Source organism: Anoplopoma fimbria, chromosome 1 (assembly GCF_027596085.1).
Source record: "Anoplopoma fimbria isolate UVic2021 breed Golden Eagle Sablefish chromosome 1, Afim_UVic_2022, whole genome shotgun sequence".
Taxonomy (NCBI): Eukaryota; Metazoa; Chordata; class Actinopteri; order Perciformes; family Anoplopomatidae; genus Anoplopoma; species Anoplopoma fimbria.
This window is the reverse complement of record NC_072449.1, coordinates 5643236-5663894: the sequence shown is the minus strand read 5'-3', so window position 1 is coordinate 5663894 and position 20659 is coordinate 5643236. Positions and strand designations below refer to the sequence as shown.

The 20659-nt window shown below is 40.1% G+C and overlaps 3 protein-coding genes across 5 annotated transcripts; 1 reads left to right on the top strand and 2 right to left on the bottom strand.

Moving 5' to 3' along the window:
• Positions 1-1025: 1025 nt before the first annotated feature.
• LOC129093784 (T-cell surface glycoprotein CD3 epsilon chain-like) lies at positions 1026-4946 on the top strand. The gene is given in 6 exon segments (XM_054601909.1): positions 1026-1273; positions 1771-1850; positions 1853-1976; positions 2059-2202; positions 2985-3037; positions 3455-4946. Coding segments are annotated over 6 exon segments (618 nt in total). The 5' UTR covers positions 1026-1116; the 3' UTR covers positions 3515-4946.
• A 2502-nt stretch (positions 4947-7448) lies between these two features.
• LOC129094024 (T-cell surface glycoprotein CD3 gamma chain-like) lies at positions 7449-10101 on the bottom strand. 3 transcript variants are annotated; one of them, XM_054602064.1, is made up of 7 exons: positions 10014-10101; positions 9620-9690; positions 9465-9485; positions 9179-9370; positions 8922-9065; positions 7974-8035; positions 7449-7868 (listed from the first exon to the last, which is right to left on the bottom strand). In XM_054602064.1, exons 1-7 carry the CDS (start codon positions 10034-10036, stop codon positions 7812-7814), a joined length of 570 nt encoding a protein of 189 aa, XP_054458039.1. In that variant the 5' UTR covers positions 10037-10101; the 3' UTR covers positions 7449-7811. The 3 variants fall into 3 exon arrangements, with proteins under 3 accessions (XP_054458039.1, XP_054458038.1, XP_054458040.1); XM_054602063.1 differs by having other exon boundaries at positions 9620-9693; positions 10014-10099; XM_054602065.1 differs by having other exon boundaries at positions 9620-9701; positions 10015-10099.
• A 1984-nt stretch (positions 10102-12085) lies between these two features.
• LOC129091764 (transmembrane protein 25) lies at positions 12086-19935 on the bottom strand. The gene is made up of 10 exons (XM_054599462.1): positions 19814-19935; positions 18345-18366; positions 16845-16962; positions 15695-16030; positions 15321-15611; positions 14989-15120; positions 14857-14890; positions 13784-13893; positions 12362-12445; positions 12086-12261 (listed from the first exon to the last, which is right to left on the bottom strand). Exons 1-10 carry the CDS (start codon positions 19933-19935, stop codon positions 12188-12190), a joined length of 1323 nt encoding a protein of 440 aa, XP_054455437.1. The 3' UTR covers positions 12086-12187.
• Positions 19936-20659: the final 724 nt, after the last annotated feature.

Sequence of the window (20659 nt, the reverse complement as noted above, 5' to 3'; positions counted from 1 at the left end):
ATCTTACAGTAAATATATGTGAATGTGAAATGACGAGTGCGTTTAATGTAATGTTGATTTGACAAAGGTGCAGGCTATACATCTACATACAATCTCAATGGTCAACCTAAAAACATCTTTACGACTGTAATTGTGGCCTGTACGGATGTTTTGAAGTTATAGAGCTGTCAAACATACGCGCTCATGAGCTGTGTCATAAAATGATGAACAGAAAAAAACAAGCAGTAAAATGACCAATCTGCATTTGGCACCACTTTTAAATTAGGCAGCCTTTACAAACAGTTTATATAGACCTATTTTATCATACATTATATATTATATAGACATATTGCATACTATTCAACACTTACCTACTGTATACTAGTGTATACAGATATGAAGAAATGCATATAAAACTCATGCAAATGCAGTTTTACTCGAACACTACAAAGGCTAGAATGAAACCAGATCATAAGGTAATAAAGTTCTGATTAATTACAGACATAACGCAGATTTACAATCATTAAATATTCACAATTTGTCCTAAAAAAGAGAGAGAGCAAGTGTAGGTTTATAGAAATATATGATTGGGAGTTTCACTACAACAAATGAGCATGAAAATTCATATTTATTACTTTAATATGATGTAATTAGTACAACTATCGTATAAGTAACGATTTAGTTTTAGCTGTTGTAGTTTGTAACTTTTATTGAATCAGGCAAGTTCCATTGAGATTTAAATTTACAAGTGAGACCTGAGAACATAGAAGACAATGGAAAACTGTCATACGCACGTAAAAACTTGCAAAACAGAACATAAAATACAATCATAAATAAATAAAGAAGATATAAGTGCAGCTTCTGTTTTTGACTTTCTGATCAAGAATTAATCAGGATTCAAGTTCTAAATCACCAGGAATAAGGAGGAGTATTTCTATGCACACTACTCATTCAGTCTGACTTCATTTTGAGGTTTAACTGTGAATTCATGTTGAAAAAAACTAAAATACTTCCTGTAGAGAGAGAGGGAGAGAGAGAGAGAGAGAGAGAGTCGGAGGGCGAACCATCAAGTCGTCTTATTTGAATTTGTTTGTCTTATTGAACAGGCACCTTTAAGTGTTTTTATTTTTCTATTTCATGGTGGACACATTCACAAATCTGATCTTTAGAGTAGAACGCTCTACAAACAGAACAAGAAACAGAGGTCGTCTTCAGAAAAGGAACATCATGGGTGTTCGGGCCACGCTCGCCGTTCTCCTTCTGTTCATAGCTACTGTCGAGGCTGAGGGCAAAGGTGAATATAAGTTGTTTGTTTTATTGTTTCTAATTTTACTTCATACCTAAATGCATAAAGTTTGAATTTATTGGTCTGGATTTAGAACAACAACAACCAAAAATATGACATTTAAGAGCAACTTCTCCAATTTCCTGTATTTTATTGCTAAGTGCTCTGTTTAGAAAAGTTAGTGTACTGTACGTTTATCTCACTGCACTGTATACTCCTTTCATTCTGATGTTTTGATTTACTTTTATTTGTCTTGCGACTTAGTTATTTTGATCAGCAGCTGTATTTTTGTGCTTTATCGTGGGCTCTTTTTTGAGACAATTCAATCTAAGTGTTTTAAAGACATGTAAGGCCTGAAGTAACAGAGACAACAACTCTTTACATAAGATGAACTTCAGCTCTCTGATCATCCTGCTTTCTCCCTAAAAGTAGTGAGGAAGAAGGGTCCTGGAGATAGTGACAAACCTAAAGCAAGTACACTGAATATCTGTCCATGTGTTTTTAAGGAGGAGTAGAATTCTGGAGTACAAACTTCACAATGATCTGTCCTGGAAACGGGACTTGGTTCAAGAAACTAGAACATGACTTGAAAATGAAGAAAATAAAGGAGAGCTTGAACTCCAATATGCTGGCAACAACAAAGGCTTCTACCACTGCGAATACCAGGAGGATGGAAAAACGAATAGATATTATTTCTTCGTGAAAGGAAAGGGTGAGTAAAAAAAAATAATTATCCATGTAAGTTGTCCTCGCTGAGCTTTCACTCAGTTCAGCTTCTGGTCTTTGTCCTCTAGTGTGTGAGAACTGTTATGAGCTGGATGCCTCTTTGGTTGCGGTGGTCATTGTTGCGGACGTGGTGGGGACAGTGTGTGTGATGTACATTATCTACCGGTGCACCAAGAAGAAAAGCTCAGCTGGACCCTCTCAAGCCTCCAAAGGTATGAGTGCACTCAAGCATGTCACAGAGAACAGGCCATTGTACTTAACACGTGTGTCTTGATACCAAATGTCTGTTAGGCTGAAGCACTTATCACATATTCATTTTGTGTTATTACATGTGGATTATTCAGTGAGACCTAGGATTGTACATCTACGTGTGCAGCTGATGGAGCTCTTGCAAATCATATTTCAATTATTTTTAACAGTGGTGGAAAATAGCTAAGTACTTTTACTCAAGTACTATACTTAAGTACAATTACGAGGTTCTTTTCATGGTACTTTTTACTTCTCCGTACATGGCTGAGGGTATTGTAACAAAATAAGATAATTAATTACAAAATGTTTAAAAATATGATATAGTATTATAATGAATCTGCCCAGAATATAAAGTAATTAAAATGAGCTCCAAATTCAAAAGCTGCAACAATAAAGCTGCAACAAACTAATGCATTGCTAATTATAATCCAGTAATATGATTATTGTTATGATTATTCTGAAATGGGCCATTCTGCACAATGAGTACTTTTACTTTTGGTACTTTTGTTTTGATGCTTATACTTTTTTATTTTTACGTAAGTATTGCATTCAGGGCTTTACCTTTAACAAAGTATTTCTACACAGTGGTATTACTACTTTTACTGAAGTAAAAGTAGTAATACCACTGTGTAGAAATACATTTATTTTTAAGTATCTACTGTTAAACTTTCTGGGTGTGAACTTTTTTTATTGAGAATACACGCCAAGTGGAAGTATCACACTTATTTCTCTCATTATCTTCTAGCTCCTGCTCGCCCAGGAGGCCGGCCTCCACCTGCCCAAAATCCTGATTATGAGGTAGGTATCATATATGCACTCCATTTTCAGATGCCTTTAACATTTGCATTTGTTGCATGCAAGAATAGATTATCTTCTCCACGTTGACCCAAACATGAACAATAAGAGATCATCTTCGACTGTGGTTCAATAAAAATCTGTCAAAGTTGGGTGTCTTTGCAGAAGAATCATTAAGAAATATAATTAGGAGCTAAGATTAGAGAATGTCAGTTTTTTTTTTTACTTAAAGTATTATTAGACGAGAAGAATGGTACCCTAGATATGCTACGGGTGGTTAGAATAGCTTAGCATAAAGAGACAGTGCAGGGAAACAGCTAGTCTAGCTCTGCCTATCTGTAACGCAGATATAAACATGTTATAAATCATTGTTTATTCTGTAAAAATTGACCTAATGCTGTTAATGTTGTGTTTTGGCAGCCGCTGAGCCCTCACACTCGCTCCCAGGATCCTTACTCTGTCGTGAACAGGATGGGATAGAGACAAGTCACTGGACTGCGACGGGTCAATGGTTTAATCAATGCACAGGCGAAGGCAGATATGCACAAAAAGGCAAACGTGAAAATCATTCATGCTCCCAGCACGCACAGTCTGGCTTTTGCTTTCTTGGATTTAAAGGGTCGCTTGACCCAAATGGCAAAAAATAATGGATTTTCTCACTTACCCCTGGTATTACGTAGGTCTGATTTGTTCATGTATGTTAGCGTGGTACAACAGAGCTGGATGGCATTTAGTTTGTGGTGGTCATGGTATTGATAAGTTACTTTGAAAAACCACTTAGGGACTACTTTCTTCTGCAGAAATGGTCAGTAATTCCAAACCTGAGGATATTTCTGTCGTTACCAGGTGGTCCATGGAAAGATCATGTATCTTTTCTTATTTAAAAAAATTGTGATTTGATAATATAACTCATGTATCGATATATTTGAGTTCATGAGGAAAAATAGACTCACAAAGAGGATTACAAATTGGTGTGATGCCAATCTTCAATGCATTGACTGTCACAATAATCTATCAACTCAACTTTTCCTCTGACCTGAGTCAGTTTTAATACCTTGACTCAGAGTGTACTTATTGTAAATGAGAGTTTATGATTAAAATGTTCAGTTTCTTTTTGAAGTTTGATTGCAAACGTGAATGACTACTGAACAAACAAAAAAAGACATCACATTAAGCATCGACAATTTCCTGGAACTACTTCTATATAGGATATATTAAAATGTAATCTTTCAATAATGTGAGCAGCAGAAACAAATTCCATTGATGTCTACTGTTTTCATGTGGGTGCAGAAAGCTCAGAGAAAAATAAAGACCTAAACTATCCGCGCGGCTAAATACCATTAGAGGTAAAAGAGAAAACAATAACATGTTTTTTTTTTGTTTTTTTTAAATCTACATAATGTACATATAATGTTGTTGGTTTTTACGCTGTCATAATGGTGTTAATTAAATTATATGCTTTAGCAGGGAGTCACAGTTAGAGGCGTTGATGTACTGGACTGCATGATACAAAGGTGTTTCTAATATTCTGCCACCTCATGTATGTAAATGTTAAATACAAAAAAATCTAGTACAACACTAGCTGTAAAAAATAACCTCAGTTAGAAACTTATAATTGAATCTACACATTTTCTACAATGTCACCACAAAAAGTTGAATTTCCAGCTTCGTAAAGTTAGAATCTATGGCAGAGCTGCTTGATTGGATAACAGTACATCGTAGACGTGAGTGTATATATGCTGTTTTTGTAGCGTACTGACTCTTTAAAAACATCGACAGAGAGTTCAATCTACAATAGTGTACAATACAAAATGTAGTATCATTTCAACTATAGAGCTATATACCTGTTTTCTGTACATATATGCCATAATAAATTAAGCTTATGTTTGTCAGACATTTTGCTCAACATCAACTCGCTTCCTGTATCTTCTTTCTTTTCATTCTAAACTGCTGCATTAATGTCATTGTTACTGTAATGGACACACGTGTCTCTAATAAATCAACCACAGTAAACGCTGTTCTTGTTTTCTTTGCTTAATGGTCGGAAACAATACTGAGATGCTTCCCTCAGATATATATGTATGAGATACACGAAGCGGCCTCAAAGCCGCAGTTCATATCCGTAGCTCACCCACACGCATACCATCACCATCGATATGTTTTTATCGCCAGCATCACTCTTGTGTGAGTGATGTGCTTTTGGAAACATCTGACATATCTCTGAAAAGTGTTTTAATGCATAAACATGAATTAAATGGAAATAATGTGTCATCATGTTTTGGCCTTCTGTTTGCACAACTGTTTTTTCCCAGCAGTGACTGAGCACAGCTGTACTGATGGAAATGAAAGTAGGGGAACATGACACCACATACTTTTTCTCTCTCATGCAGACTACTAATGATTGATAAGTCTATTCTTTTACGCGCAGCTTCGTGGTGTAGTGTTTAGTGGAAACACTCCCACACTTACTGCTCAGTTATCTTTATCTAAAATCAACTGTTTGTTATCGTGAGAGAGAGACAAAGAGGTAGCGGGAAGAGTTGTACACAACCTCCATCTATTTGTCTTTAGTTAAGTCAAACCACCCCGCACACAGACCTACATCTGCTCCACGAGTGTATGTGGTTGTGTGAGCGCCATGCATGCATGTACACATTTGTGTTGTGCGAGGACGTGCATGTGTGTGAGTGCGTAGAAGTGTGTGCACAGGCATTGAGTCAGAAGTTGTGATGTTAGTGTGTGTGTGTGTGTGTGTGTGTGTGTGTGTGTGTGTGTGTGTGTGTGTGTGTGTGTGTGTGTGTGTGTGTGTGTGTGTGTGTGTGTGTGGGTTGATCAGAGTCGTGTTTCTGAGCCGAGCTGTCTTAGCTTCGTCGTTTGATCTCTCTTCTCTTCCTCAGGTAGAGAGCTACAGTTTGTATCTTTGTCACAGCAGCGTAAAGAAGACAAAAGACTCCAAGTAGTGATCAAAGAATTTAAACTATAAGATTATCTGATATGGCTCTCTCCTCCTCTTTTCTGTTACTATTTCAAACTTTTTACTTTTTACCTTCCTCTCTGCTCTGATCTTTACCCGTATGTAATTCTTTCCATCTCCTGATGTGTGTCTATAGTTCAGCCTGTTCCGGTGCAACAGACTGAAATAGACCTCTGAAGCACTCTCCGCCTCACCAGATGGTAAAGAAATACAGCATCAATAAGCAAGTGGTGGAGGAAGTAGTCAGTAAAAGTACAAATAGAACAATGTACAAATACTCCATTATAAGTAAGATCTATGGTGTCACTGAGAGCTGCACAAAAGACACAACAAAGGCCAATTAAGAAACATCCTCAGCAACTTGATGACACAAAAAACATAAATTCGACACAGAAAAAGTGCTGCAGATACAAAAAAACACGCTGCACGAAACTCACGATACACCATAAAGTTTTTTCAAGGGTACACTACAAAGTAATGCACACGGCTTGGACATGCAACACTTTACGTGCTGCGTATGTCTCGTCAAATTGTTGTTTTTGTGTTTCGCCAAGTTGTTAAAGATGTTTCTTGAAGTGTCAAGATACCTGAATTAAAAGCTACTGCTTACAAGTAGTAAGCCTGTATTGTCATTTAAATGTACTTAAAGTTAAAATCCTTTTTTATTTGGCTTCACCTGCGGTTACTGGTGTTAAGAGACCATGCGGAAGATTCTACAGGAAACTTAATGTTGCTCTGATATGGCTGTAAGTGAGTGAACAGTATACAGAGAGGATGATGTAAATGAGATAATGTTACAAACAGTAACCCTGGATTACATGCAAGCCAGACTCCAGTGCGGAAACGGCGGACTCCGCCACTAAAAGTTAAAACATCTGCATATAGAGGTGATTATGGTTTGTAATTACATTGAATGGCTTTTGCTGAATAAGTAGCAATCATTAACGGTATCCGACAATGGGTTTAACTTCATGGAAATCTGGTTTGTAACTTTAAAGTAACAAAAATAAAAGTGCTCATTATGCAGAAAAAACAAAGCATGTGACTGATTTCTTATTATGTATTACATGATTAGTTTAATACTAATGCATCAATGTGTAAGAACCCTTTTACTGTCTTAGCTGGTTGAGGTGGAGCTAGTTTTAAATAACTTTTAACACTTTTTTTATAAGCAGTCACAAAACAAAACAAAAAAGAAAATAAACATGCTCCTAAACAGAGCGTTATGTTCTTTTTTATATATTTTTCAAGATTCATCTTACTCTGAAAAGCTACTACTAATCATTGTTGTCAAGTTAACGTAGAATTACAAAGGAAAATACTTACCTCGGAAATGCATTAGGGTAAAATTAGTACAAGTACGGTACTTGAGTAAATGTACTTTGTAACTTTCGAACATTAGATATGCCAACATGACAAAACTGCACATTTTGTGTTCCTCAACTTTTTTTTATTTTGCATCATGATAATTTCAGTTTTCTTAAAATAAACACTTAATAAACATATATAATGATTGAAAAAAAAAACACTGTCAGTAAAAATGGTACCGAAATAAGAACTGATTAACGCTGAACTATGACATACAGCAACAGGTTATCATTATTATCATTATGTGACTAGTGATAGCAAATAGCTGACAGGCATAGTGAAAGGAAATGATAAAAGCTAAAGTTATATCATACAGAGCAAATAACAGATGGATGGATGGGATGAGCATCACCAATCACAGATAACAGACTTTTCCCTCCTGCAGATGTTTGAGGTGGAAGGAAGATGCGGCGGCTGTGCTTTCAGCTGGAGGGGTTATGGTCTGGCTGTGTTCAGCACATCATACGTTTCTTTCTGACGCACTTTCAGAGACTGAGGAAGGAGAGGTGGGGGGAAGAAAAGGAAGAGAAATAAGTTACATTTATCATTTATTTATGTGATAATATCACGTGACAATCTAAATTCACATGTGGTTACCTGGTAGTGATCATTGGGTTCTCTGCCTACGTTATTTGGAACAGGGCGCGGTCTGTCAGAGCCTGAGGAGAGAAATAGTGATATTATAGATAGGTAGGTAGGTAGGTAGGTAGGTAGGTAGGTAGGTAGGTAGGTAGGTAGGTAGGTAGGTAGGTAGGGTAGGTAGGTGGTAGTTAGGTAGGGTGGTAGGTAGGGTGGTAGTTAGGTAGGGGGTAGGTAGGGTTAGGTAGGGAGGTAGGGAGAGAGGTAAATAGGTAAGTAGGTAGGTAGGGTGGTTGGTAGGGTTGAAGTGTTGTAGGTAGGTAGGTAGGTAGGTAGGTAGGTAGGTAGGTAGGTAGGTAGGTAGATAGTGAGGTGGGTTGGTAAGGTTGAGGTATGTGGGGAGGGAGGTAGGTAAGAAATGTAGAGCTGTAGGGAGGGAGGGAGGTAAGAAGGGATGGAGTGTTGAAGGGTTTTAGACAGTGATGTAGGTAGGTGGATTGGAAGGCAGGGTTGTAGGAAGGTAGGTAGGTAGGAAGGAAGTAGGGAGGGAGGGAGGTAGGTAGGAAGGAAGTAGGGAGGGAGGTAGGTAGGTAGGAAGGAAGTAGGGAGGGAGGGAGGGAGGTAGGAAGGAAGTAGGGAGGGAGGGAGGTAGGTAGGAAGGAAGTAGGGAGGGAGGGAGGGAGGGGAGGAAGGAAGTAGGGAGGTAGGGAGGGAGGTAGGGAGGAAGGAAGTAGGGAGGGAGGGAGGTAGGTAGGAAGGAAGTAGGGAGGGAGGGAGGGAGGTAGGAAGGAAGTAGGGAGGGAGGGAGGTAGGTAGGAAGGAAGTAGGGAGGGAGGGAGGTAGGTAGGAAGGAAGTAGGGAGGAAGGGAGGTAGGTAGGAAGTAGGGAGGGAGGTAGGTAGGTAGGAAGGAAGGAGGGAGGGGGGGAGGTAGGTAGGAAGGAAGTAGGGAGGGATCTATGCATTACTTTTCTTGTGAGAGGTGACTGGACCGATCCGAGCCTGAGACGCGAGGAGATAAACAGACACTCCGATCACCGCGGTAGCCACCACATTTCCTATAACCATTCCTGTTATTGAACCCGCGTCCAGCTCTATGCAGTTGTCGCAGGCTGGACACAGTGGAGAAAAAAAAAAAAAAAAGTATACAAAGTATGATTATTTTTAAAATATTTATATAAAAAATTTTTTACAAAAAAACATGCAGTCTTGATGCAGAACTTACTTCGAAACTTCACAAAGAGTTTTGCTTTAACATCATTATTCTTAGAATCCACACAGAAGTACTCCCCTGTGTTCTCATCTTTGTATTCCAGCTTTTCAAGACCTTCATCTTTATCGTTCTTTTTGAACATAGAACCGCCGATACATTTCAGGTTAATCCCATTATTGTTTTCGGTCACTTCAATCACTGGGCCTTTGTTAGAAAAAAGACAGATTTTAACATAATCATTTCAAGCATGTAGTTGTTATTATGCAACTAAATGTAACGGATAAAGCAGTCCTCTTACCTGTATCACAACTGACAGGTGCTGCGGGAGACATTTGTAAAGAAACATAAAAACTTTTACTTTAATGAAACAAACATTTTGCTTCTTTTAAAATGATTAAAGGGTACATTTATTTCTTGAAAACCAGACTGATGTAAGACGTTTGGAGGGCCTACCTGTCAGCGTCCAAAGCAGCAGCAAACAGGCAGGCAAAACTGATTTCATTGTGTGTTTACTCCTCCGAGTTCTGCTGTCGACGGAGGGAGATATTTCAGATCATTGAAAGAACGAGGGAGCACGCAGCAGAAAACAGGAAGGGCGCCATTTTCTGCTCCCATGTCGACCATTTTATTCAACTTTTTATAACAGATAACTGATGATGGGAGACGAAATATAGTGTGTTGTTATATGAAAATCAATTTGGCTAATTCATAAAACAAACTCTGACTTTGGGTTTAGTTGATTTTACTTAAACAATTTGTATTATTTCTTCTGCATCAATGCATACACTGGTAAACAACACAATGTTGAAATGAAAAACTACAGCAAATTTGAAATAAAAGTACTCACCTCAAAGTAAAGAAATGCTGCATCCCTTCTGCCAAAGCATCCAGTCTACATCTGTTGAAGTGTCACAGTCTCTCTCTCTGTGTGTGTGTGTGTGTGTGTGTGTGTGTGTGTGTGTGTGTGTGTGTGTGTGTGTGTGTGTGTGTGTGTGTGTGTTGGTGTGTAGAAGGAAGTGAGTGTGATTGGTTTATTTTCAGTCTTTGTTGAGTTCTTGACTGTTGTGCGTCTCTGTGACTTCCAACAAATGACACTAGTGGAATTAACAGCTAAACTACGTACATTAATAACTTGTATTTCCGTTTCACGTCTGTTTAGTCTTCTCTTCCGCTAAAATTCAGAGGGAAATATTGTACTTTTTTGCTCCACCACATTTATAGCAGCTGTTGTTACTAGTTACTTCACAAATCAAGATTTTACAGACAAAAATATGATGCATTGTTAGATTAAACTGCTCAAACACTACATGAGAAGATGGTTAAAACTAACTCCAAATCGACTAACTGCAACAATAAAGTGCTACTTTAATGCATCATCCATTATATAACTGAATAATACATTAAAGTAGAGTAGACTTTTTCTTATTTTATAATACTTACATACTTTTACTCAAGTAGTGCAGGACTTTAACTTTTACTGGAGGATTTTTATAGCTACTTTTAGTAAAGTAAAGGATCTTAATATATCTTCCATAGATAAAGTCAGGATATAATGTCAGTGCATTTCAATTAAACTGGTATTTAATATTTATTAAAGATAATTGTTGATCCACAATTGTGGATTTATTTAGCTGCAGATTTTACCAGCAGGCCATGATTCATTGTGAAAGCTGCTTGCACATTTTTCCAAAAGACATGAGCAGCAATCTGTGAAGGAAAATCTTCATATTGACATTTGAAATATAGTCAGTAGCAGCCACATATGAGCTGAAATGGCAGATCCATGTGTTTACACTGACTGATACTTGCTCCTTGGTTTGCTTTTGGAGATGTGTGGAGCGGCTCCATCTGGAAAATAACAAAAGACATGAACACATTGATGTGTGTTCAGATTAATATTTCAATTCCCTTTGTGCATGTGAATGTGTGTGACAGACTGCGTTCCCTGTTCAGCACAGAAGAAGCAGCAGAGAGAAGAGAAGAGAAAAGAAAAGAAGAGATGCTCCCACGACACGACTCCGCTTCCTGTCTGAAGAAAAGCCACAAAAACCCTGTGACCTAGAGCGAACACCTGGAGCGCACACACACACACACACACACACACACACACACACACACACACACACACACAGTCAAACATAAAGACATGCATTATTCATATCTTGCACCTGCTCTTGTTATCAAATCCAACAATGCTTTCAACAACACACTTCTCTTTAGTGCCACCTCAAAAACACTCAACACCCTCATGGCTGATTGTCCTCCATGTTTTTTCCGGATTAAAAAGCACATTAGAGCGCCCCCTGGTGAGAGCCAATGAAAACCACAGCAGGCCAAACATTTTACTTCATACAATTTCAATATTATCTTTATTATACGTCCCTCTTTTATACACATATACATATGCATACAAATATACAGTACACGACTGGTTACATGTCCATATACAAAGACATACGCCGTAGATATGTACCATCTTATTTGGGATATTATGCGTCAAAATGTAAAATCTCACGTACAGAACATTTATCTTAGACTTTCCGGTGTTAGACTAGAACGATGGATGCATTCCGATAACGCAATAAGGAGGAGGACGTCATGAGCATGTGGCTACAGGAGGAAATCATTTCCTAACATACAGAATATGAGCGTTATTATGTAGAGTTCTTACTTTGCATTGTTGAGAAAAACACATCAGGGGTGTGTGTGGACCAGAGTACTTGATTCAGAGAGACAAAAACATCGACACTTTTTGTTTTTCGTGGAGAAGAAATTCAAGTTCGTGGATGAACTTGAGTAAACAGAGTGTGTTGATACCAAGACAGACGAAGATGGTTTGTGGTTCCTCGTCATCCTGGTCCAGCTTGAAGGTGACTGATGATTGGTTAAAGGACTGACTGACTGGCAGTTGTTCTTGGCTTTCTCTTTTGGTACAGTTGCATGGTCTGAAGTAGTTTTGCATGCATGTACAGTGTGTGTATGTGTGTGTGTGTGTGTGTGTGTGCGTAACTTTGAGGTCAGTCAGAGCCAGATCTCCTCACTGCTTGTGCTGTTCACCTTGTAGATGTAGCCCACCATCGGATATCTGGCAAAACCTGGGGAGCATTCAGAGGGGGAACACAAAGTTAAAAAAATAAAACACACTCACTGCTGTTCCCACACTGAATCTAAAGTATAAATGCGTGTATGCCTGACCTCTAGCGGCGTAGGCTAAAGACAGATCTTCCTCCTCCTCTTCCTTCTTCTCGCCCACACTGTTCTGCTGGGCGACCTCTCGGGCTACGAGAAGTGATGCAAGAAGGATGGAGGACACGGTGGGATGCAAAAGAGACGCATGGATGAGTTTGAAAGGACAGTTTTGGGGAAATACACTTAATTTTCTTGCAGCAAGATAGAGAGATTGATACAAAACTAATCTTCAAACTTCTCATCTTAGTCTTGGCACGACAGCAATAATTAGACTAGAATGTCAGACGGGAATCAAAAATCACTCCAAGATTTCTGATGGTCCAGTTTTAAGAAAAACAATAGTGTTTGGATCATTTTAGCATTGAATCCCATCTGTTGTAACAAGTCAACAGCAGATGCACCAGCAAGTACACTTCTGGGATCTCAGCTCGATTAAACCACTAGGGGGCAGAAACGTTACCACAAACTACTGAAGCACAATTAATTGGGGCCCCTGAGAGTCTGGGACCTACTGGGAGTTGCTCATCATGCCCTCCCACCAAAACCCAAAGAGACAGAGAGAAAGACAGACTGACTGACTGACTGAGGAATAGAGGAGGCCAGAAGGAACAGTTGGGTCATAAGTTTGCTTTTCAAAAAGACAACATAATTGTGCTGCATCTCACAGCATCAGGCAGTTTGTATCCAGAGAGAGAGGGGCCATTTTAACACCTGACATGCACCTTCACCGGATTAACCGATCATGGGTGCAGTTAGGAGGCCAGTGTGTGATGATCGGAGAGTTCTGGAGGTTTTGTAGGCGGGTCAGAGATGTATTCAGGAGCAACATATCCTCAAACAACTGTTTGTTTGTTATCTTAAGAAAAGTTACTCCTGATTTGTTTGTGCATTATCTACAAAAGTACAGCAACACTTCCCTCTTCACAGGAAACAACTTTATGTTTCGGAAAAGATTGTTTTCTTGGGTTAAATTAACTACGGAAGTGCCATTAGTGAGGTATGCAAGTTACATGACGAATAAATAAACATTGACTTCTCGTCTCACAAGGGGAATGGACAGCGGCCTCCTGGCGGAAACATCTTGGTTTGTTGGATTTAGTGGAGTTTATTAACTTACATATGTTTTAATTGAGGTAACCTCCAGACTTTTGCTAGTTTATGATCCATTAATTAAAGTCAGTAAAACAAAGTAGGCCTAAACCACCTCATGAGTTCACGAGTTCACTAATTGTACTTGTGACTGGAAAACATATTTGTAAATTGTCAATGCCACATACAGTTCATATCTATATATTTTATATACTACATATGCAGATAGGAACAGTTCTCTTGGTATGTAAAGTACTAAGCCAATGTCTGGCCTAACCTAGAGTGCCAACCATCTGTGTATGAGGCGAGGGTGTTTTCTTAAACGTCTTAAATTCATACCTTTTCTCAAAGTGTTGAGGTCGTTGAGCTGCATGTTGGAAGGCAGAGACATGTTCTCTCTGGGGATGTAGGTCTTACAAGGTTTCTCTATCTTCAGATTGGCTGATTCACTGTTTACAGAAATATGGAGGAGAGATATCCAGCTTGGATTAGACGTGCTATTGGTCAGCAGGACGGACATCAAATATTCATAAGAGCACAAAAAAAAAAAAACGCTTTCATCAGTGTTTTCCCTCCAATCCACTTATGATGCTGAGAATGAAGTGATGAGAGGAGATAAGGTGATAGGTGTGTGACACAGCGTCAGCGTGGTGTCAGTGAGAGGGAGGTGGTTGTAGAGATTATAAAAGGAGTTTGGGGACGTCCACAAGCCTTAACCCTCAATTGATTATTGTCAAGATTAAATATGTTTTCATTCTTTACAAGTTATGCATAATGCAGCCAATTGTTTTACTGCTAAATCCTTGTTAGCATATTAGCATGAACAGTGTAGTATAATCTTGCTTATTGTTAATATGAAGTTAAGCAGCTTGTTAGCTTCAATTAGCAGAAAGACTGGGAACGGTAACAAAATCCACCAGTTTACAGTGTTTATGCTAAGCTAAGCTAGCAGGCCACTGGCTGTAGCGTCATATTTAGTGAGTGGTGTCGATCTTCTCATCTAACTCCATCGAGAAAGCTAATAAATGAATTTCCCAAAATTTGAATTTATTTCCTCCAAGGACAGTTATAGTATATTAAGTTGCTTATCAACATGTTTGATGAATCTGAGTGTTACATTTTCTCAACAAAATCATTGCATTAATTCAATTACCTCAGTCTTTAAACCTAAATGTTAACCCAACAGGATCTGACCTCTGTTTATTTCTTTTCTTTTTCCTTATGGAAGCAAGGAAAAATATGACAATTACAGTTGACTTAAAATGGAAACTTTACCCTAAATATCTCCACTTTGTGGTCAAAAAGAGACTCTGCCAACCCTAAATCTACCGTATTTCCACCCGGCATTCTCTGAGTCCGTTAAGGTGGTTCACACAAACATCCCCCGACAGAAGTCTGATTACTTTATTTACCTTTTCTTAGTCATCAGAATCTCCACTGGCTCATCTGTAACATAATACAGGGAGATGTATTATTCTGCTGAATAAATGCACAACGCTACACACTACTCGCTGACTACACATACAAACACACTCCCTTCTCACCAAAGGTCTTGGTCTTGTTTTTTTGCATGAGGCAGAGAACAATCAGACTGAGGATGAGGAGGGCCATGAAGGCCATGGCTCCTCCAGTCACTATTCCCAGCATGGGCACCTCCACGCGAGACTGCAGGAACTCTGGAGAGCAAAGCAGAGAGAAACAGACATTTTTGTGAATCGTGCTTATTAGCTTTTTTTTAAATGGAGAGTTAGATGAGAGGAATGCTACCACTCTCAGGTGTATATGGTACCTGATGAGGCAACTGCTAGGACACAGTTAGCTTAGCATAAGAGTGACCCTTCCTGGTTTCCCTTTTGCCTTTTTTACCATCACTGACCTGCCAGTGTGAGGTTGCTCTGCACCGTTCCCACACTGTTGCTGACGTTCATCGAGATATTCCCCGACAGATTCCCCAGCGTGACCTTCAGCGTGTGATTGGTCAACCAGGGGTTTCGCCGCGAGTCCAGGATGAGGAAGTCGGAGGTGTTGGCCACCGGCTGGCCTGACTGGTCCATGAAGGTGATGGTGGCCGGTGGGTTGGACCTCACCAAGGCGAAGAGGACCAAGGAGAGGCCGGGGTCTGAGGTTTCACTGTAGTGGGCGTTCAGCCTGAGGATCTCTGGCTGAACTGGGAGACGGAGGAGAGGAACAACGTTATCCACTGCACCGACAGAGAACAGTGTACAATCCTGAAATATTTCTCACACTCACACTGGACGTTGAGTGTGACCGTGGCATTGTGGCTCTCTCCCGTCCTGGGGTTTGATGCGACGCACACCAGCTCCCTGTCCCACTTCCTGGCCCGCAGAGAGAAGGTGCTGTTGGGATTGACCTCAGGATTTTCCCGCGATGACTCCTTCATCACAAGTCGCCCACGGTATGGCGGTGGCGCCCTCTGCTGCTCCCCGTTCAGGTACCACGTCAGTAAGGGCGGGGCATGGGGATCCCAGCCATCTGATTGGCAGTGGAACCAGTGCGTCGTGTTCTCCTGAAGAGTCACAGCAGCTCGGTGCCGTCCGTCAATTTTGGCGGCGTGCTCGACTGCACCTGTGAGTACGAGATTTAAAAAAACCCATAAAAAAACATTAAAAAATTGCCAGGCTGAAAAGGAAGTAAAATCTAGAATAACGCCAACCTTGACCTTTAAAATCATTATTATAATTTTTTATAGGATGACAGGAAAACTAAAGAACAACTGGAAAACGTTAACTGTAATGTTCTTAATGTTTTGCCACTAAGTGATGCAAACAACGGGGAATATTCCAATTTTTTTTCTAAACTTTGAATTTTCGAGATTTAGGACGATAAGTTACATCTATACATTCATAAAAAGAATACAAAATTAGTATTCCTGTATATGAATGACTTTATTTGTATAGTGGTACTCCACGCAAATATTACAACTTAAAAGGAATAGTTTGCCCTTTTTGTGAATAATTCCTATTCCTTTTGTCGCAGAGCGTTATAAGAGAAAGATTGATACAAATCTCATATCTATCTGTTAAATATGAAGCTACAGCCAGCAGCCGGTTAGCTTAGCTTAGCTTAGTCTAGAGACCTGGAGCAGGAGAAAAGCTGATAGCATGTCTGTCTAAATTAACTAAAGCACCTCATCCCATACTAGCACCTCTAACGCTCACTTCTTTACACCTTATATCTCATTTGATTTAGCCATCCAAAGGGTAAAAACTGAAACTTACATGCTGGGCTATATAACTGTTTCTATCTTTATCACCTGTTATTAACACCATTGTCATTAATAAAGCTGCAGAGCAATAATCATGAGGTCATTGTTTCGTTGAATTCCATTAACGCAGAAGGTCAAAAAGGTCATGTACGTTATAATAGCAGAGTGCCTCACCTGTCCAGGATAAGGCCAGTGTGTGAAGCAACACGACAGCAGAGCCCGATGCCCACCTTCTCAGGCACACACACTCCATACTGGCCTGAGGGAGCACCGCACACACGTACACATCTACCTGCTGGGAGGAGAAATTACACAAAGGCCATTACTTGACCAGCGGGAGCACCTGCAGAAATCTAAGAGATGGATATCTACAAAACATAAAACCAAAACTTCTATACATAGTAAGTTCCACAGGGGGGGGATGAGGATAAAGGTTTGGGTTTGTTATCTTGATGGTTGAGATTGAGATGCAGGCCTACAGAAGCAGACAGTGCCACTTCAATGGAACTTTTAATTCCATGCAATAAAGACAGAAACAGAACAATGCGAGGACACAGACATGCGTCTCTCGTTTTCAATAATTCCCCACCTGGTTAGCTTCGATTTGCAGACTCGCCCCATCACAACAAAACAAAACCTTCACAGGCCTGCTTGGGTCGGCAGTGATTGCGGGAGGGATGAAATGAGTAACGACTGGTGCTTGCTTGCAATCTGGGTCATGTGATATTGTGTGAGCGCTTCAGACGCAAGCAGGAACTGAAACACTCCATATGCAGACGATCAGGAAAACACATTCCTGCACACACACGTCAGAGGTTTCTACACATCTCTTCGAACACCCGGGTTGAGGATGATGGGACAATCAAAACAATGCACTTTGTAAGGCTGCATGCAGGCATTTCAATGCCAATGTAAATACAGAAAGAAAAGCCCGCTCTACAACACACACACACAGACACACACACAGTATTACCTCAGCCCTTTCTGCAGAAGCTGCTGTGATTCAGCGTGCTGGAGCTCCATGGCAGTGGAGGTGGAGGAAGCGAAGGATGGTGGTAACAGCGGAAAGATGAGAGGCAGCCCTCCCTGACTCAGTTGCTTTCCCATCTGCGTACACTCATACACTAAATCACACACGCACACACACACACACATACACACATACACACACACGCTCTGCAGATTACAGCAGCTCCAGTAGCAGCGTTTACTAGCTGGCAGGAGGCTGGCTGACGCAGGCAGTCAGGAGGAGAGAGAGAGGAAAAGGGAGGAGGGGGTGAGAGAGAGAGAGAGAGAGAGAGAGAGAGAGAGCAGGCAGTTTAGGAAATGGAGATGAAGAGGGAGAGAGTGGAGGTGGAATGGAAAGGAAGCATAGGATGCAGAGAGAGGGAGAGGAGAGTGGGCACAGAGTCGTGAGGAGAGACGAGGCTGGGAGAGAAGAGAAGCTCTCTGCAAAAACATCAATCGTTACCAATCTACTGCATGGAATTGAATTGTAGTGGATGGAGGGGAGTCAACTATCATTTAAGAGGGATGAACAGATCTCCTCCTGTCATCCTCCATCCTCCCTGCCCATCACCGAGCATGTTAAAGTTAGAGTAACCCCTGACACACAGACGCAGAAACACTCCATTGCTTCAGACTGGAAAGCCTCTGCAGTGCAGCTGCACAGACCTGAGCAGCAGCATGCAGAGCACTGCAGCCAAAAGCAAGACAAAGGAAACGAGCGAATAGAATAGGTTTATGTGTGTCCTGTGCTAATGCCAGCATCTAACCTTCAATTACTCCTCAGGGAATGCAGCCATTTTGGGTTTTCATCCCCTTTCCTCTGTCCTAAAGTGCCTGGAAAACAGGTTTTCAACGAGAAAACAAAAAGGCAATGCAGCTAGTTAAAAAAAACACTATATGTAATATAAGTTTGGTATAACAACAAAGCTGAAGTAAAGGGAAATATGAATCATTATTTGCATCTTGAAAGATTTAGAACTACTGTAAGTTCTCCACAAGGTGAAGTGGAGCTCAGCTGTGGAATAAAAACATTCATCATCACATTGTAACTAAAACTACATGATAAACCAGCCAAGATGAGCCTACTGAAAATATATTGATATCTGACGTTAAGTAACAGGAAGTTGCGGTACATAAAAGGACAAAAGAGCTCACGGTAAATAAGAAAGTGTCTCTATTACATGTCCACTAGAGAGCACTGACAAGTGGATTGTTCACCTGTAAAATGTCCCACTCGGTGTGAGTCTTGGTCACAATTCTTTAGATTAACAAGTCTCAGGGATCCCGATCAAGATGGTTTGTATTATGTTGTATATACATCAGTTTTACGTCAATAATTGATTGGTCAATCGACAGAAAATTAATCAGGAACGGTGTTGTTTTTGTCATTCTTAAAAAAAAAAAGAAGCTATTTGAAGACATATCCGAGCTAAATCACAATGGACATTTCTGTTAAAGATTTCCTAAATTTCTTGGAGCAACGGTAAATCGATTAAAAACAATATTCGGAAGATAAATCAATAATAAAAATAGGTGTGAAATGAGACAGTGTTAATTGCAATAGTCTGATATGAACTACATCAATGGCGGCCTGGAAGATGGGGAGTAAAATGTTAAAATGTAAAATAAAGTGATATGAAAGACAGTCCGTTATGATTCCAGTAATATTGTGTCAAAGCTACTTTTGAAACTAATACACTCCAATAGACTCCATAAAGCCTGTAGCAGGTGACACAAAGACACACGAGTCATGACCTTTTTAAATTAGTTCTTTATTTATATATATTTATTTATTCATCTCAGTTTGGTTGATATTCTTTTTAATCATTGTTGTTGCACTTTAGTATTTTTGTACTCAACAGAAATGAACATAAACAAAACAACAACAAAAGAGGAAAAAAAAAAAAAAAAAAAAAAAAAAAAAAAAAAAAAAAAAAGGACACAAATGAACCAATAGAAAACAAAAATGAACCTAAGAAACGGGAGTAGAGCGGAGCTGGCTTGCTGAGCAGGGAGGCTGGGATGGAGAGAAAACTACGGAGGGGGGAGGAATGGAAGAGTTAAAAAAAAGAATAAAAGAGTGGCGGAGGAAAAGGGTCAGTCTGATCGGGCAGAAGACGTGTGTGAAGCGTTACCTCTCAATCATCTGCAGAGCTTTCCGTTCACACGAGCTGTCCCTTCCTGTGTGCCTCTGTTCTTTCCCTCCAAAACACAGATCTGAAACAACATTAGACAATCTGGAGCCTCCGGTCTTCATTTTAGAGTTTCTATCCTGCCGTGGGACAAGAGACATGTCTTCCATTTCAGTCGTTTCCTCTCCCGTGTTTCTCTCTTTAAAATCTCACTTCTGGCTTGGTGTAAACAATGAAAAATAAAACGAGATCAAATCTGATAAGAGGAATAAATGAGAGCTGGAGGCAGGGTGGATTTGAAACAAGCTCCTTCTGCCCAACGAGACATGAAAACAGAAAATAAAATGCTAAATAATCTCATGGATCCATCCTACTTCAGTGTTAACACTCTTTGTGATCAGAGATTCTGATTTACCACCAAAGCTACGTCCAATGTCTCTGAAGGGGAGCGAAATGTCAGTAAAACAGGAAGTGACACATCTTATTAAAAGTCAACCGCTGCAGCCAGGTATTGTGAAATCTGGCTGGTATGAATACATACAAAGTGGGAGCTTTATTCTCTGCACCACAGTCTCTTGGGGGGGTATTGTATGTGGGAGGATAAATAGAGGGTCCAACGAATAAAACTAAATTTAAAAGAAGGAAGGTTCAGTCTCCTGCTGTGGTCCCCCTCCGTGTGCTGGAGCCTCCAATCTGACTGTGCTTGAGCCCGACTCGGCTTATGGGCACAGGCTTCGGTAGATATGTTTAAAAAGGTGAACATTTCTCTGCTGCAAAAGTCCGATTCAAGCCGTTCCCTTCCTGTGGTCGCCATCTGAAAATGTTTCCCTTTTGAAGGTGTGTCCAGGT

What these genes read in the sequence shown, in the direction of transcription:
- LOC129094024 (XM_054602063.1), bottom strand. Translation starts at nt 10,036, where the DNA reads ATGCAGCATTTCTTTACTTTGAG. An exon ending in CAGCATTTCTTTACTTTGAG is followed by an intron (nt 9,694 to 10,013) that starts GTGAGTACTTTT and finishes CTCCGTCGACAG; the next exon opens with CAGAACTCGGAGGAGTAAAC. An exon ending in ACTCTTTGTGAAGTTTCGAA is followed by an intron (nt 9,066 to 9,178) that starts GTAAGTTCTGCA and finishes CACTGTGTCCAG; the next exon opens with CCTGCGACAACTGCATAGAG.
- LOC129091764 (XM_054599462.1), bottom strand. Translation starts at nt 19,935, where the DNA reads ATGAAGACCGGAGGCTCCAGATTGTCTAATGTTGTTTCAGATCTGTGT. An exon ending in AAACAAGACCAAGACCTTTG is followed by an intron (nt 14,891 to 14,988) that starts GTGAGAAGGGAG and finishes ATTATGTTACAG; the next exon opens with ATGAGCCAGTGGAGATTCTG. An exon ending in TTTAGCCTACGCCGCTAGAG is followed by an intron (nt 12,262 to 12,361) that starts GTCAGGCATACA and finishes AATGCTCCCCAG; the next exon opens with GTTTTGCCAGATATCCGATG.